A 13814-nucleotide genomic window follows, 5' to 3' on the forward strand; every position below is an offset into this window, starting at 1 on the left:
AATATGTGATGTAAATACTATCAGACCAGGAAAAACTTGGAATAAATGCTGTCCAATCCGGAAACTTTGTGCTGAGGCCAGCCAATGACCTTAGAATGGTTCTTTTCCCCAAGTATCCAGCAGATTATATTCCTTAATTTTATCATCATATTCTTTAACTTAAGACTTACCTTAACTTCTAAAATGCTTTACTATGGAGAATTATAAATTAAGAAATTTCTCAATATTAAGGTAATATATGTTTGTGAAAGCGGCACTCGTTGGATAGCAAAATAAAATTATTTATCAGGTATCTAAGACTTTCTTACTTAGTTGAAAACGTTTTCAAAGATATGGGAATTTAAAAAGCTGGTAAAGGAGATATATATATAGCTAAACTTGAAAGATTTGAATAGATGTTGATGAAGTAGTACAATTCATGTTTTGACCTGTTTGAAAGCATGTTTTTTGTGTTATGCCAAACTCTCTTGGAGATAAGGTACTGGTAGTTTAATATGCTTCAATTTGGTATAAGTTCTGTGAAAATCGATTAATCCTTGAATGAACCAAAATGTTCCTGAAAAAAAAAGTATTTAGCTGAATGGAGAGAACTTGTATATCACTTTGTTGTGACAGGGTAGGATAGTCTTTGATGGGTTTCAAAATTTGCTTTGTTCTTTGAACTTTGTCTATATATTGTGTATTTTGTGCAATGTTAATAGATGTTCCTGAAGAAAAGAGGATATGTTTGTATGTAAAAATTGACAGGCTGCAGTGTGTATCTCTACCTGTGGAATTGGTAGTATATAAGAAGGAATGCTTAAGTGTCAGAGAGATAGCAGGGGGGAGGGGAGGGAGGGGGGAGGGGGAAGCATCTGGGGGAGCTACAGCCTGATAGAGACTGGTGCACAGTAGGGTATATAGATAGACACTCATCTCCTCATCCCAGTAGTGGTGGGGGGACAGGTACCACGGCAACACAACCACTGAACAGGACTTCATTACAGGAGAGCTCTTGTCTGTGTGTTGTTGTAGGGGGAGTTGTAGTGTGGTAGTACCAGGAGCAATATAGTGTACTAATTCTGGATGATAATTACACTCACCGTATTTACTGCAGAATTTTATTTCGCAAAATAACCGGATATAGAACTTTTCTTGGATAAAATTTCTGGACGAATGAAACAAGGAAATGTAACAGTTTAGGATTTAAGTATTGTGAAATCTACTTTTTGGAAAGGAGAAGGAAACAAATGTTGAAATGTGATCAGTTTTACTGAAGTTTTTTTTTCCCCTGGGATTTTTTATGTTCATTCTCAACCGTCTGGATGGCGATATTTTCGTAAGATTTTATGTGAGTGATTTTTCGTGTGTCTCCAAAACGTTTTGACTGGCCTTATCTCGGGGCCACAGACCTGACTTGGAAGAAGATTACCTTCTCGAGTTCTTCTTTCTGGTTTCTGATTGTACTTCATCTACAGGTGACTCATAGAATCTGGTGTCTTCAGTATGTACACATATTAATCTCTTTAACACTGTCTGGCAAATTGTTGGCCAATTTTGGATTTTTTGAAAGAATTCCGAAAAAAATAACTTTACAAAATGCCTGAAATAAGGAAATTTACTACCAAAAAAATACCGAACGGTAAGTGGATGATGCTATTCTTCTTTAATATTTTTGTTTTTGAACTACCAAAATTGTTTTGTTAAGATTTCTTAATCAGCCATTGTACTCAATAATTTCAAATATTTCAGCCTAATTTTGAAACTTTGAAGATTTGTGGATTGTTTCTTCATGTCTATGGAATTCAAAAAAAGTGGAATAATTCCTGTTGCCATGGTTACCATGGTTACCCGGTTGTTTTCCCCCTAGCTACGGATTCTGATCAAGATCTTCCACTCTCTATAAACATCATGACATTTATGTAAACATCAGAAGAATGTTTGAGGAACTCTCTTGTAATCAGAGGTAACTTTGGTGTATTGGGATAACATCATTGGGCAAGTGTTTGTTTGTGTAACCTTTGACCTTTAGCCTGTGATGGAATTGAATGAATGAGTAATATTTTGAGCCCTTGGGACAGGTGTAATTCTAAAACTTCAAAACAGGTGTAATTCAGCAATACAGCTTCCAGAAATATTTAATTACACTTCCTGCGGAACAGATCTCAAACTAAAATGATATAGAAAAAGTTTTAAAAGCGTAAATGCATGATATTTGTAAAATCTAAATATTTAACTTCTTCATTAATGCACAAATTTTTATTTTAAATGGAAAATAAGGTCATCTATTTTAGGTCAAGGTCGCAAATTTACTCCAAAGGCCAAGGTCATATTATATATATACATACAGACTATAGGGAATGGGGTCAAGGACCTACCATAGATTGATCATTATAAACAACATTGTTATAGTAGTCATCCAATGGGAAGACTTCAAGGTCAAAGTTTCTTGGAGGTCATTGCCATGGATACTATTTATTTGACATGAAAAATTTGGTTTTTGCTACACAAAACATTAGTCTGTAGTTGCTATGGATACCATTCTGTATACAGAACTTTCTGTTTATAGACCACTAGTAGAGTACCATTTTCTGACACAGGAAATGCTAGTTATCTCCCCTGGGTCTTCTGGCATTAGTTGATTAAGACATCAAAGTTGGCCACATTAGGCAGGATCAGTAAACATTCAGGGTCAACTGATAACAATATCTCCTCATCAAGTGTCCCTTTCACCATCAACATCAGCTAATTTCCCGCCTGAAAAAGGTTTAGAATCCAGAAAAAACACAGAGGTCAGTTGATAAGGATTATTGGGTCCAAAGTGGCATAGTACTCATTGGCTAAGTGTTACACTGTATCAGAAAACATAGAGGTCAACAGATAAGGATTTATCCATTCAAGGGGAGATATACATCAGCCCTACAACCCCCCCCCCCCCTCCCCTACCCATACATTTCCTCCCACACATATAACCCTATCATCATTAGATTATCAGGCTCAGCATGTGATCAGACATGATATCTGGGATGTACAAGTCCAGTACAGTAGCCTTACCTAATCATTAAATTGATCTTCTGATACAGATCTTCAGTAATGGACAGTGTCATGGAAACTTGGGGTCAAGAGGTCAGAATGGGAACAGTAAGGGAGATAACTCCAGATAATTTTCATCACATTTAACTTTTCTGGTAAATGTTTCAGTACAGATGATAAATTACATATCTTATTGACCCTTTTAATAGGATTTATGGGGAAAACAAAATGGCTGCAATTTGTGTAGAGTCATTTCAATGACTTCAGAAGTGAAGAGGAAGTGGTAATATTCCTGCAATGATGAATGAAAACAAACACATTTAACGATTCCAAGTCATATGGATATAAACAAGCATTCTGCAGCTTAATTACTAAAAGATGTGGTACCCATCTTTGAAATGATTTTAATAACTTTCTGGATAAATCTGAGCTCAAAAACAGCAATTACACTTGTAGAAGTGTACAGGTCCTTAGAAGCTAGAAGTCTCCTGAGATTCTATCAGAGGTATAGATAAGACACTCCCATAGTATGGCAGATTGGAATTTCTCTGTGGTTACACAGGAACCATTGGCTAGTATATTTCTCAGCTGTTAGGTCTCCTTCCCCAAAGGAATGTATATATGCTCATCTTTCATCACCTAACCACTTCCAGCCACAGAGATTCTCCATCTTGGTGAAAGAATATGGAATGGTACATCTGTTCCCAAGGATGGAGCCTTCAGACAAGTCATGGATAGGAGATCCTAGAATTGATTCAAGTTTGATTGGATAGGATTGGTAGTCATACTGCTATATCAAGGGAGATAATCAAATGTAATTCAGGGGAGATAACTAATCATACACATCAAGTAAAGGGAAGATAATCAAATATAAAAAGAGAGATAACCAACAATATACATTAAACAAAATCAACAATACACACCTAATAAGGAGAAGATAATTAAATGTAAAAATTCAAAAGGGAGATAACTAACTGTGTAATACATCAAGTAAAAGGGAGATAACCAAACAGGGGAGATAACCAATATTCACTGTTTTGGTTATGATAAATGTTCTTGGAATGTAGATATATGTAAGAAAAAGAATCTAGTATTTTAAATCCAATAAAGCATTTTCTGTTGAGAAACGTTAAAAGATTGGAATAGTTATGACTGCAAGGTTAGATAAAAGTGATCTATGAATATATTTCTGTCGGCATTAGATGGGCGGATGTTTTATAAACATTTTACAAATGAACTTTAGAGAGTAACACACCTGTCACTATTCCTCTAATTACTCGTTCTCCCCCCTTCTCTCTATCCTCCCTGAACCCTCTTCCTAGCCAGCAGGCTCTTGGCCAGAAGATGGTGAAACAGACGGAGACAGCTGCTTGCCGAGGTTTTTTAAGAGCAGACATGTCAGTTTACTAGCGGTATGATCGACTTTTTATCTCTCTTGGATATTTCTTTTATCATGGTTTTATTTCTAACATGTTTTTTGTCACAGTTGGTTGAGATGTATTGTAAAATACTTAAGCAAACAGGCTGCCTATCACGCGTACATTCCATCAAGAGGTTAAAACACAGGGTTAAGCCATTAGTACTCCTGCCCAATATCTGTCCGATATGTTTTTGGCCGTTGATTTTAACTTTTCTGGTATCAACTTCATTTAAAAAAAATTCAAGATGTAAGAAATTTGAAGCTAAGCAGGCAAATTTAGTCACGAATGTCAGAATTCAAATAAAATCAAGGTCTAAGTCTTACTATCAATGTTTAAAGGTGAAGGTCAAAGACAAATGTCATGAATTAACGTCAAGGTCAGGAAAAAAATTAAGAGACTGTATTCATGCTTTGGTGTACGGCTTTAATGAGATTTCATCAACATTCTTCTTTGAAGAACATTCAAGGCATTGTATCATTCAGGGTCTATACATATATAATCACTTGTACCTGTCCGTGTATGTATTTAAGCGATGTTAATTATGGGATAAGTAGCATATAGCCATATCAGTAATTCCCTAGATTCCCGAATGATAAAAAATATTAACTCACAAATGAGTGTGATATGGACCTGTAAAAGATATAATTTTTCGGATTCCGGGGTGCTAAGTTGGAGCACACTTCTTGGGCACGGTTCCTTGCCGAAACATGGAACCAATTAAGGTTAGCCTTCTCCTGCTGGCTGTTGAGTGTCGAGCCAGGAGTGCGGTGGTCAGTGACCCGTGAAATTTAGATAACTCATCCCTTACCCAAGTAAACACTGGCTGATCTCAAGTGGTACTGATGCTGGAATGTGTGGTAACCTATTCACCCCTGAAATTTCATAATAAATTGTTCCTGCCTTAGTAATAGAAGAGTCCAATTTTAGGGGTCAATGTGTTTTATAGAGTCTGAATGTGAATGTTCTTTATCATTATTGCTTTCCTTATTGCATAAAATAAATGAAGAAATTATTTATCCAAAAAAATTATACATGGAAAAGAAAATAATTTCTCACTTAAAACAAAATAATGCTTTTTAGACTGCACAGTATAATTGTTCATTAGAAGATGAGAATTGTTTTTAGCAAGTCTTTAGGAAAACTATTTGTTATTTATTTACAAACAATCACAGTCGTGGTTGATTTGCCAACATTCCTGTAGCGTGTATGTCATACATAATGTTTTGTTTGGGAGGTGTTGACAGCTACATTGTATATGATTATTTAGCATGAGCAGTTGGCTTTCTAACAGGTCGGAAATCATACAGAAACATGGTTTATTCTGCAATGTTATACACATAATTCTGAGATAACATCATGAACCGCCAAAGATGACTTTTTATTGGCCGATTACATCACGAACGAACAATAATTGGCTTTTTATTGGCTGTTGCGTCAGTAATGCCACTTTTGTAGGCCATTACACATCCGCTTCCTGGTCCAAGGAATGTAAAAATATATTGACAAATCAGTGGTTGATTATTTGTTGTATCAACCTCATCAGATGTCTATAGATGTATAATAATAAAATGTTCATTTGACCTTATTACATGTTCACATTATGATTATGAGAAATGGTTATTGATAAAGTCTTATTGAGCTGTTTAAAGCGTTAATATGTTGACCAGAGAAATACAATAGGAATTGCAGCTTAAACTTCTGACTTTTGAACCTTTGACACTAATTCCTTGATTGTTGTTAGTAACACACAGTCATATGTTCAATAGTAATGAGCTACAGATGTATATAATTAAGAAGCCATCTGAAAGTGTAACAAAATATACCTGGAGGTCAAGGTCAAATCAACCTTTTAAATGACAATCCTAGATCTATAAATAGAATCACTACTGGTGAAGATGATGGACTATCTGTCTGGTTGGTTTAGAAGGGGGAGGGGATCTCTGTCTGTACTCATAGTTATGTTGAGTATGGAAATAATTATAGGGGGTGGGGATTGGTATGATCAACCTCTGGGAGCAGCTGCTAATGGTTTAGGGGGAGGGAGGGGGGTAATTATCTCCCCCTTATGGCTCTAGGTTTAGTGAGAGGGAGGGGGTAATTATCTCCCCCTGATGGTGTTGGCTTTAATGAGAGGCAGGGGGTAATTATGTATTCCAGTTGCTGTGATTATCACTGTATTACATATTTATAACCAAACAAAATTTTATGTTCATCCTAGAGTTATTAAGCGCCAATTAACTACATCAGTTAACAATCATATGATTAGACACCCCATCTTTTTTCAATTAAAAAATCCCAGAAAATAAAATCCTGTTAAACAGTTCTTAAAAAAAATAATTCAAAGAATATGAACATCATCCTCTTGATATATCAATGATCAAATTTTCTTCCTTGATCACATTGCAGGTTCATATAAAACATCAGAAATATGTACTGTATGACCTTTGACCCTTTCATTCATTTCTGCTGTGCACTAAATGACCTTTGTTTATTGTGAATTACCAGGGGTCATAATGACATGTTGTTAATTGTAGGCTGTGTGTAATTAGTGTTTTTTTAGCATTGATATCTATTTGTTGATATATATGTTGACGCTTTGAGGCTTGTTTTGAAGATTTTGGACTGTGATCTCCAACCAACTACTTTAAAACATCCTCCCTGGGAGGAGGAGGGGGAGGGGGGTTGGGGCTTTAGTTGTGGGGGTCTCATTATTTGATAGGTTGTACAGATGTCCCCCCCCCCCCCCCCCCCCCCCCCCCCCCCCCAATGAACTGGACAATTAAGTCTGGTAATGGGATTTCTGAATCAGAGAATACACAAAACTGTATATTTGATTATCTTTATACTACATAGCTGATTCTACTAAAAATGAACATCAGATATTATAGACCTGTATATTGAGCAAAGATTTTTACAAATACCACCAGGACTGGATGTTTAACTGCTGAGCCAGAGAATTTCGTTTGTAGCTTGTAAAATATGAGTCTGACTCCCTTATCTCTCACATTCTGTAAGATTACAGGACAAAAGGGGTCAGGTATCTTTACATTCCTTATACCCCTGTGGTTTTAGTGGAATGTCCCAATTCTTGTGTTTTGGGTTAGTCTAATAACAGTACATAGATGCAGTGTAGGTTGAAATATTTTTCCTAATTCTTTAACTTGTAGTAACCTCTTTCAACATCAGAATCATTGTATTGACATGTTATAGAAGGCTTCAGTAGGTCTTCAAAACACAGAGGGTTTAACTAAGAAAATAAAATACCAGTGACATCTATGTGACCTTTGATCTATGACCTTGAGATACTTATTCAAAGTGACATTGATCCATTAATTTGTGTCTAAATAAAAGTTTAATCCTTTGGCAAAAGACTGTAAAATCTCCTCTGGCAAGGGCTTGTAAAACTCTAATTAGGAAAGTAATTAAAGTTTACTTACATGTATCTAAAGTTATATAATATCTCATAGATAAGTTGTTGCCATGGTAACCACAGGTACAGTGGCTGGCAGAGGTCTACATATGGCAATCAGGCTGTTACTCATTCATAAGATATGAACTACTACACCCACTACCAAATTTTTTTATACAGCGAGGCACCCAGGGGGAAACCAGGGGTATCCTTTACATAAAAAAATACTTGAAATAAATAGTGATTTTAAGATAGATTTTCATCTTTGTATTGCTATATGGTACCTCTATAATAATTGAAATGAAGAAAACTGGTCTTATTAAGCAGGTGGTCTTTATACAGAGGTGGTTGTTATGACAGGCTGATAAACTACATAAAAATTTCTGAAACATTGATAAACTACATATAGATTTCTGAAACAGTGATAAACTACATAAAGATTTCTGAAACAGCAGCTGATTATACCTCTGATGTGATATTGGTTAAGAAAGCATATTAAAATTATTTAAAATGACACACATATTTTGGTTTCTAGTTTAATTGTGATCCGTTAAATGAAATGACACATGTATTATGATATACAGCTTATTTGTGATTCTGTACATGAAATGACACATGTATTATGATATACAGCTTATTTGTGATTCTGTACATGAAATGACACATGTATTTTGATATGCAGCTTATTTGTGATTCGGTTGCTGAGGGACGATGATAAAGATGGTGTGGTATGTGTATACGGATGTCGATTGTTACTTACACAGACAAATCTACTTAAGTCTAGTGTTCTCGATAAAACCTGCGGTTACCACAAAATTCCTGTACGATTTTCAGAGATTTTGTTTATAAGTCATTTATTATATACACACATGGTAATAGTCATAGTATTGAAATTAACCCGTAGTGTTATTGTAACTTTTACATCACATTGAACCGAAAAAATTTACCGGGAAATTTATTTTCTTGGAAATTTACTTTCGAAATGTCGAAGATGAAGGAAGGTAACGATTGGGATTCTGAAGTAGCAAGGATCATGTCAGGTTTGTGTGGAAGATTCCGTTTTTGGAAGAGGGGGGGGGATTTTTTTTACAAAAATGTGTCTTTCATAGGATTATTGACGATGTATAATCTGTGACATAATTAAGATTCAATATGTTGCTTTGAAGTCCTACTGATGGTCGAGACCATTTAAATTTTAAGAGATTTTGATAGTGGATTAAAGTCAGAGTTTCCAATGAAAAACCACCTCTTAGTGGACATTATTTGAAACTTTTGACTAATAAACCCATTAATCCTTGAAACTTCATTATGGATTATTCCAAACCTTGAACTAGATTTGTAGGGGTGAATTTGGTACCATATTCACTTTTAGTGCCTGAAGTTAGATTTCTTATTTCTTCATTTGATATATCCCACAGTCAGAATTGAGGTGTATTATTTGTTGTAGCTGATGGCTACCATACTGAACAAAAGTCATGAGATATTTATGTACTTTGTACTTTTCTTAAGTTGAAAATTTGGGAGAGTTGATGGTTTTTTCACCAAGATTTCTTGTTGGGAAACTGTACCTGAGGATACAGTATCGTTGTTTGATAGACCAATATGTTTTCTGACTTGTCTTGTAGTCTAGACACCTTTTAATTTATATTTATGTACAGATATATCCACATTTAGACGATAAAAAGAACATTTATTGGCTTCAAGTCAGACTATTTCTGCACTAGTTATATCAGAGAGAGAGCGCTTACTTATGTATTATAGTACAAATAATCTTGGCTGCTGAATCAGAGTCAGTCTGAGGCATCTCCAGATTCTGATGTTACTGTTGAATGTAAATGCCATCCAAAATTCTGATCCTTGTAATAAATATGCCCTACCATTCCGCAATTTACAATGCAGTTAAGGGTTTTTGCTGCAAGGACCTGTCAAGCAAATTGCCATTTGTATTATCTCATGTGAATGCCAAAACAGATTGGCTCTTATTTTGTATTTGGCCCATAAGAATGCCAAATAGGTTCATTTGTTATAGGGATTTGCTCTTGGCAATTTGTCCTTTGAATAACCTCATATTAATGCCAAACAAATTGGCCCAATTTGTTAGTGTTTGGCCCAAAGAAGTGTAAAATAGGACTTCTTTACAAGATATTGGTTCATATGAATAAAAGTCACACCTGTCTATAAAGATTACTAAAAGGACAAAGAAAATATGGTCTTAAAGACAAGTGGTCTTTATACACAGGTCAAATTGTGTTGGACTTGAACACTTAGGTTCCTAAAAAATGGTCTTATTAGCAGGTGGTCTTTATACAGAGGTGGTCGCTAAGGCAGGTTTTACTGTAACATGAAAATGGATACTTGACAGAGTTCATTCTCTATGATATAAGAATATGACAATTAGTGTACTTGACAGAGTTCATTCTCTATGATATAAGAATAAAATGGATACTTGACAGAGTTCATTCTCTATGATATAAGAATATCACAATTAGTGTAACTTATTGATTTAATACAAATGTTAAAATCCCGAAGACCTTATTAATTTTAATATCTTCATTAAAATATTCTGCATTTTGGCAAGTGGTGGTGGAGAGTTCTAGTTATGGATGTGCATGTTTTCAATATTCTTGCATTTTTTATTAGCTCATTGTTATTTCAACATAGACTTAGGCCAACATCGAGTGAAATTCAATCTAATTCTGCTGCATGTTTCTTCCAAAGTTTGTTGTTTATGTATTTATTGTTTATTTATATGTCATTGTTTTTATGTGTCAGATTATCTCAACATTATCAACATCGGTATTTCAAAGAGTAAATTACCGCCAACATATATTCTATCTCTAAGAATTCCAAAGTTATTTGCCAGGAATAACGTTTTATATCCGTTCAATTTTGAAAGTCGATTTGTTATAATTGTTATTTTGAAACTTTTTGGATGATACTTTAATAGCAAGTATCTTGCTTTCCTGCACCTGTTATAGAGAATTGAATTCAGAAAAAAAAAACTTTCATTAAATATTTCAAAATGGAACTCATTCTAAATCCTTGATGTATGTATATATTATACCCTCCTTTCCTGAAGAGCTCACTGCTCCCAGAATATCTCCTCTAGCAGACCTAACTTGTTGAGATGGAGCTGAAGGCTCCTGGCTTTGAAGTCTGATGTTTGTTGATAATGTTAGGTAGATTGTATGTTACAATGTTATCAGCACAGCTCGAGCTTTTACTTAGCTCTTTTAAATTTACATGGACAAGTGCATGCAGATATTTGGTGGCAAGATCAGTTATTCATAAAGAAAGTACTACGGTAGAGTGAAATCTCCATGCATATCACAGACACAAATGTGTATTTTCAAAAGTTCTCATAGTTTTTGCAATGAATTTTAAACCTTTCAAAACTATTTCAAGCGTTTGTATATTATCATCAATTTGGTAAAGTATGCTCTGTTGGAGGTTTGACCTTGAAGGTTATGATGACCTTGACTCATCTGAGGTTGAATGACCTTGACTTTATTTGAGGTTGAATGACCTTGACCTTGTTTTAGGTTTCGACCTTGTTTAATCTTGCCACCATTTATCTTTTTTTTTATATTTGTTTGATATAAATCCCTATAACCATTTCTCATTATCATATTTTTATTTGTGGTAAATGTTCTATTATTTCCTGTTTTTCTTTTTGTTCAATTATTTTATTTTTCTTCAATATTTTATGTTTCAAAAATGATAAAAAGATTGTTGTCAATAGTAAATTTGCTGCTTTTCAGAGAAACAAATGAATTGTTTTACTAATTTTCAATTTAAAAAGTGAAATCATTGAGTCTATTTTTATTTCTGTTTGACTAAAAATATGTTTCAAGTTGTTATCACAAATATTTCTTAATCAAACTTCCACTTTAATTTTAAAAATCTCATTTGAACAGAGAACATTTACCTCAACATTACCATGTCATTTTTATTCTGCATGGCAGCTGCTGCATTGTATCCAACTAATTTTCAGATGTGAACGAAAACACTGTAACATCGTCACCAAGAGAGGGCGCCACCCGCTCCATGAGAGAACAGCACTCACAGGGTCCTGTAGATGGCAGTCTGTACGCTACTGTCACTAAACGCAAGCACGAACATGTCGAAACCACGAGCAGTACACTATTTCAAAACGGCACACACGATCAACAAAATGGCTCCCACACTTCCAGCGTCGACTCGGGTATCTCTGCATCCTCTTCGGGTATACCAAGCCTTGCATGTTTGCTTCTGGTGTAGTCAGGTGTACGGTTAGAAAGTAGCCAATCACGGAGTAGAATGCATTTTGTGCGACACTACTTCCAAAAATAAAAAAAAAACAAATCTAATTGGTTATGGTGAAATTTTCCTATTGTGACAAGGTTGAAATGCACTTAGATTTTGGGATATGGTGTATATTTAAAACTGCACATCATTTTATTGCATTCTGATTTTGTCGGTTTTACTGTTGGGAGAAACTGGGCAAGAAGAATGGGTTTCATGTTGGAATTTTTGTGGTCGATCGGGAAGTGGTATTAAATCACATTTTAAATGTTAAAGCACACACAATATGATACTGACCTTGATCTTGAGTGTGACCTTTATGGGCAAAAACTGGTATTCTTTATTTCAGAATACATTTCTGATTTTGAAAGTGATGACTCCATGAATGAAAAATAACATTCCTGATTTCAGAACACATTTCTGAACTTTTCGGTGACCTTCGTGAAATAAAACCGATATTCTTAATTTCAGAATACATTTCTGACTTTGACGGTGACCTTCATGAAATAAAACCGATATTCTTAATTTCAGTATACATTTCTGACTTTGACAATGACCTTCTTGAATAGAAACAGACATGTTTAATTTCAGTTTTAGTGACCATCACAAATTAACAACAATGCCACAGTATGTACTGTTGACTGTACCAACATCCCGAGTGTGTTGTAGCATACATATAAATACAAATATTGGCATGGCGACCGTGATGTTGTGCGATTTCTGGGTTCAGGATACACCTGTAAACAGATAGCCCTTCCTAGAGGTGACTGCTACAAGACTGGGCAAATTTACAGAGAGTAAGGTTAATTATGACCATGAGCCACTGTCAACTACCGTATTTGACCAAACGTCCGCTCCTGTCACAATAATACAATGCCGTTGCCAAGTTACAAATATTCCTTTCATATTTCAAATGAAATTTAGGGGGGGGGGAACATTTTCATAAGTCCTTGTCATTTCCATATTCATATCTTTAATTACTGCCGATTCAAATCGGACTACTTGCTTCTTTGAGTCAGGGATTGCAGGACTAGCATTAGAGTGAGTACGGTAATATTTGATAGAGAGTTTGACATTAAATAAGGAGGTGCTATTCCTGGCACTAGAAGAAGAATTGTCTGCCAAACATATCAAACAATGGGTGTTACTTTCCAATTATATAATTATCAGAAAATTATGCTTCATTGTTGATATGCCGCTGTAAAGGTCGTAAATTTATTTGAAATAATTTTTCTTGCCTCTTTATCAAAGAATGGTTGCTTAAAGTGTGGTACAGTTTTGTGAAGTAAGTTGTAGTTAATACCTGTTCCTCCTATCTACCTTAACACAAACATCTTCTCATTGTTTTGACCATCAGCTGTCTTCTGCTATTGTTGTATATTGTCAGAACCAAGGTCATTGTGGTGAATGGTGTAAAATATGGACTGGATTGGACATTTCTATAGATCCATGATACGACAAGTTTAAATCAAAATGTAATTTCAACTTTTCAGATAAAAAACTCTACCCTTTGGGCTTGCAAAAAAGAAAAAAGAAAAAAAAACAATCTAGAACCAATGTTGAAGTTGTTATATAGTGTTAATAAAAGTTGTTACAGTTAGAAAGCATGGAGCCAGGCTTGCAGTCCATTCTGATCTTCCTCCTCTCTGGTTATAACCTTAGTACTAAAACTGGGACATATCAATCTG

General features: G+C 34.9%; 1 protein-coding gene across 27 annotated transcripts in view; it reads left to right on the forward strand.

Annotated features, from left to right (window-relative positions):
- The window catches only part of LOC138310935 (tensin-3-like), a 329375-nt gene that overhangs the window by 282566 nt on the left and 32995 nt on the right, over nt 1-13814 (forward strand). For 25 of the 27 annotated variants that reach the window (XM_069252269.1, XM_069252273.1, XM_069252277.1 and 22 more), the window contains one exon: nt 11837-12067. The exons of 1 other annotated variant lie outside the window; for it this stretch is intronic. In XM_069252269.1, coding sequence (XP_069108370.1) covers nt 11837-12067 — 231 coding nt within the window. The remainder of the gene's footprint in view (nt 1-11836; nt 12068-13814) is intronic. One more of the 27 variants, XM_069252268.1, reaches the window with a different exon arrangement.

The sequence above is a fragment of the Argopecten irradians genome, chromosome 16 (genome assembly GCF_041381155.1).
Source record: "Argopecten irradians isolate NY chromosome 16, Ai_NY, whole genome shotgun sequence".
Classification (NCBI taxonomy): Eukaryota; Metazoa; Mollusca; class Bivalvia; order Pectinida; family Pectinidae; genus Argopecten; species Argopecten irradians.